This window comes from Lampris incognitus, chromosome 2, assembly GCF_029633865.1.
Source record: "Lampris incognitus isolate fLamInc1 chromosome 2, fLamInc1.hap2, whole genome shotgun sequence".
NCBI classification, from domain to species: Eukaryota; Metazoa; Chordata; class Actinopteri; order Lampriformes; family Lampridae; genus Lampris; species Lampris incognitus.
Genome location: NC_079212.1, coordinates 14,925,053 through 14,928,312, shown reverse-complemented (window position 1 = coordinate 14,928,312; position 3,260 = coordinate 14,925,053). Strand labels below are relative to the sequence as shown.

Sequence of the window (3,260 nt, the reverse complement as noted above, 5' to 3'; positions counted from 1 at the left end):
AGTGGGAGAGTGTCTTAGAGACAGAATGAGAGAGAGCATAAATCTCCCATTAGGGAGGGACTATGACCAAGGGAAGTCAGGATGGAGCACAAACAGAGAGAGAGAGAGAGAGAGAGAGAGAGAGAGAGAGAGAGAGAGAGAGAGAGAGAGAGAGAGAGAGAGAGAGAGAGAGAGGAGAGAGAGAGAGAGAGAGAGAGAGAGAGAGAGAGAGGAGAGAGAGAGAGAGAGAAGAGAGAGAGAGAGAGAGAGAGAGAGAGAGAGAGGAGAGAGAGAGAGAGAGAGAGAGAGAGGAGAGAGAGGGGACATACCTATATGACAGAGACAGAATGATAGAGATTGAGTGGGAGAGTGTCTTCAGACAGAATGAGAGAGAGCATAAATCTCCCATTAGGGAGGGACTATGACAAGGGAAGTCAGGATGGAGCACAAACAGAGAGAGAGAGAGAGAGAGAGAGAGAGAGAGAGAGAGAGAGAGAGAGAGAGAGAGAGAGAGAGAGAGAGAGAGAACAGGAAGAAAATTGGTCCTGAAAAGAGAGAGAGAGAGGGAGAGAGAGAGGGGAGGACATGTGCACAACATGGGCCCTCTTGCTCAGAGACACAAACAGAAGGTTAGGAATGGTGCGATGCTTTCAGAAAAATTTAGGAACATTCTTGTCGGCAGTACAAGACCGAGAGATTTCGGCTAAGATCTAAGTTATAAATACGTTGAGACTGAGACCCTCCCAAAAGAGGATGGATAGGTGAGACGAAGCTCAGAAGGAAGTCAGACTACCAAACAGATAAAACAACTAGTTGAAAGTGAATGAGAAGAGATGGGTTTCAGTTTAGATTTGAAAGAATCTCCGGAGTCAGATTCTCTGTTGGCTGGGAGACTTAATGTTAAATGATTTTCGTAATTTTTCCCCCTTTTTATTGTAGCTTTATTGATTTTTGTTTTAATTTTCAAGACTCGCTGAAAATATTTGGACTTCAGATTCCTGAGTCAGGCAGCACGGTGGTGCAGTGGTTAGCGCGGTCGCCTCACAGCAAGAAGGCCCTGGGTTCGAGCGCCGGGGTAGTCGAACTTTGGGGGTCGTCCTCTGTGTGGAGTTTGCATGTTCTCCCCGTGTCTGCGTGGGTTTCCTGCGGGGGCTTCGGTTTCCTCCCACAGTCCAAAGACATGCAGGTCAGGTGAATCAGCCATACTAAATTATCCCTAGGTGTGTGTGTGTGTGAGAGCCTTGTGATGGCCTGTGGCCTGCCCAGGGTGTCTCCCCACCTGCTGCCCAATGACTGCTGGGATAGTCTCCAGCATCCCCGCGACCCTGAGAACAGGATAAGGGCTTTAGATAATGGATGGATTCCTGAGTCAGAGGTGCATCTGACCCCTGTTTAACAGACATGATATCTTCTATGTCACTCTTTAAGTATGGGCACACTGACAGGACTTCACAAAGATTCATATAGTATATGGCCACACCTTCTCTGATGAACATTTCTAGTCGGACAGTTACATTTTTTAAGATGTGTGGTCAAACACCTGACCTAACACATCCAGTAATCTGCACCAGTGCTGAATTTTCAATCATGAAAGTCGCCGGGTGTAGTGGCTGAAAGGTTAATAATTTCACATATGTGCCTAGTTGTTGAGAATTCTACCAGCCTTTGTGTATTTAATTCCCGGCAAGGCGGCTGGCTACATCTGTCATGTTGTAAAATCCATGATTTATTGTGTTGTTTCCTTTTTTTGTAATATATAGCTTAACAGTGCCATCTTTTGATTACAGGACGCTAGGTAGAATGCAAGAGTGTTATCAACTTGTGTTCCCTGGCCAAGCACCCGTTAAAAAAAAAGGCCACATTGAGCCTATAGACATTACTGTTGCCTCAAGAGGCTCCAACAAGAAGGTAAACATCATGCAAGTCTTGGATTACACAAACCCCTTTTTCTTATTACAACCTGCTTCCATGTGTAGTATATTTTGTAAAGATTGTCATTTCATCAGTGTGTGCGTCTTGCCTCAAAATACCTTTCTGGTCATACCTGCAGGTGACTCTGATAAAGAACTTGGAAGTGTATGGTTTGGACCCTACAGTTGTGTCCGCAGCTTTGCAGTACAGAGTCCAGGCCAGTTCGGTCTTGCAGCCTGTTCCTGGGTCCAAGGACAAAGTCCTGGTTCAGATCCAAGGCAACCAAGTTCACCAAGTCGGCAATTTGCTGCTAGGTTTGTAACCTACCATTTAAAAATGTTTTGCACTTTCTCATCATTGTACTTTTTTTTTTGTACAGCGACTTTTATTTGTTTTGCAGATCATTATGAAATTCCCCGCAAGTATATCCAAGGACTAGACAAAGCTCCGAAGAGTGGCAAGAAGAAATAGCTGTGCAAAAACCTGCCATGTACTATTTACTGTCTGTTTGATTACTAAAAATAGGGACAGCAGCAAACAGTTCACCGTTCATGCCATAAAGATTATCATTCATCTAGAGCGTCTGGAACAGTGTCTTCACTCTTACATTGTGCTGCCTTGCCCGAGGTATTTGTTTTTCGGTTGTGTTCAGTCTAATACTGCTGCGTTACCAGGGGGAAAAACAACAAACAAACCTCTGAACTCTTGCCCCAAAGGGCCTCAAGTCTTTACTCTTATAATAAATGGTCTTACTTAATAAAACCATCTGAGGGCTGGTTGTCATAATGAGCGTATAACTTTGTTGTAGTACAGAAGCGTGTATGGAAATGACTAAAATTTTGTTTTGAACTCAACCGCAAATTAGCGTACACTGAGATAAATCAGAGCCATTACTGACAGTGGCAGTAGTTTCAAATAGTTGCCCTCCCCAATTTTGTTTTTTTTTTGGGGGGGGGGCTTTTTTCCCCCCAATTGTACTTGGCCCATCTGCCCTATTTTCCGAGCTGTCCCAGTCGCTGCTCCACCCCATCTGCCGATCCGGGGAGGGCTGCAGACTACCACATGCCTCCTCCGATACATGTGGAGTCACCAGCTGCTTCTTTTCACCTGACAGTGATGAGATTCTAGCGTGTGGGAGGATCACGCTACCCCCCCCCCCCCAGTTCCCCCTTGTTCCCCCTTGTTCCCCCTTCCCCTGAACAAGTGCCCCGACTGACCAGAGGAGGCAGTAGTGCAGCGACCAGGACACATACCCACATCCGGCTTCCCACCCGCAGAAACGGCCAATTGTCATCTGTAGGGACACCCGACAAAGCCAGGGGTTACGCGGGGATTCGAACCGGCAATCCCCATGTTGGTAGGCAACGGAA

General features: G+C 46.2%; 1 protein-coding gene across 1 annotated transcript in view; it reads left to right on the top strand.

The window, feature by feature from the left end:
* Window positions 1-2,739, top strand: part of eif2d (eukaryotic translation initiation factor 2D) — a 16,907-nt gene extending 14,168 nt beyond the window's left edge. The window contains exons 13-15 of the mRNA XM_056274409.1: window positions 1,767-1,887; window positions 2,030-2,204; window positions 2,291-2,739. Coding sequence (XP_056130384.1) covers window positions 1,767-1,887; window positions 2,030-2,204; window positions 2,291-2,361 — 367 coding nt within the window. The 3' untranslated portion in view covers window positions 2,362-2,739. The remainder of the gene's footprint in view (window positions 1-1,766; window positions 1,888-2,029; window positions 2,205-2,290) is intronic.
* Window positions 2,740-3,260: the final 521 nt, after the last annotated feature.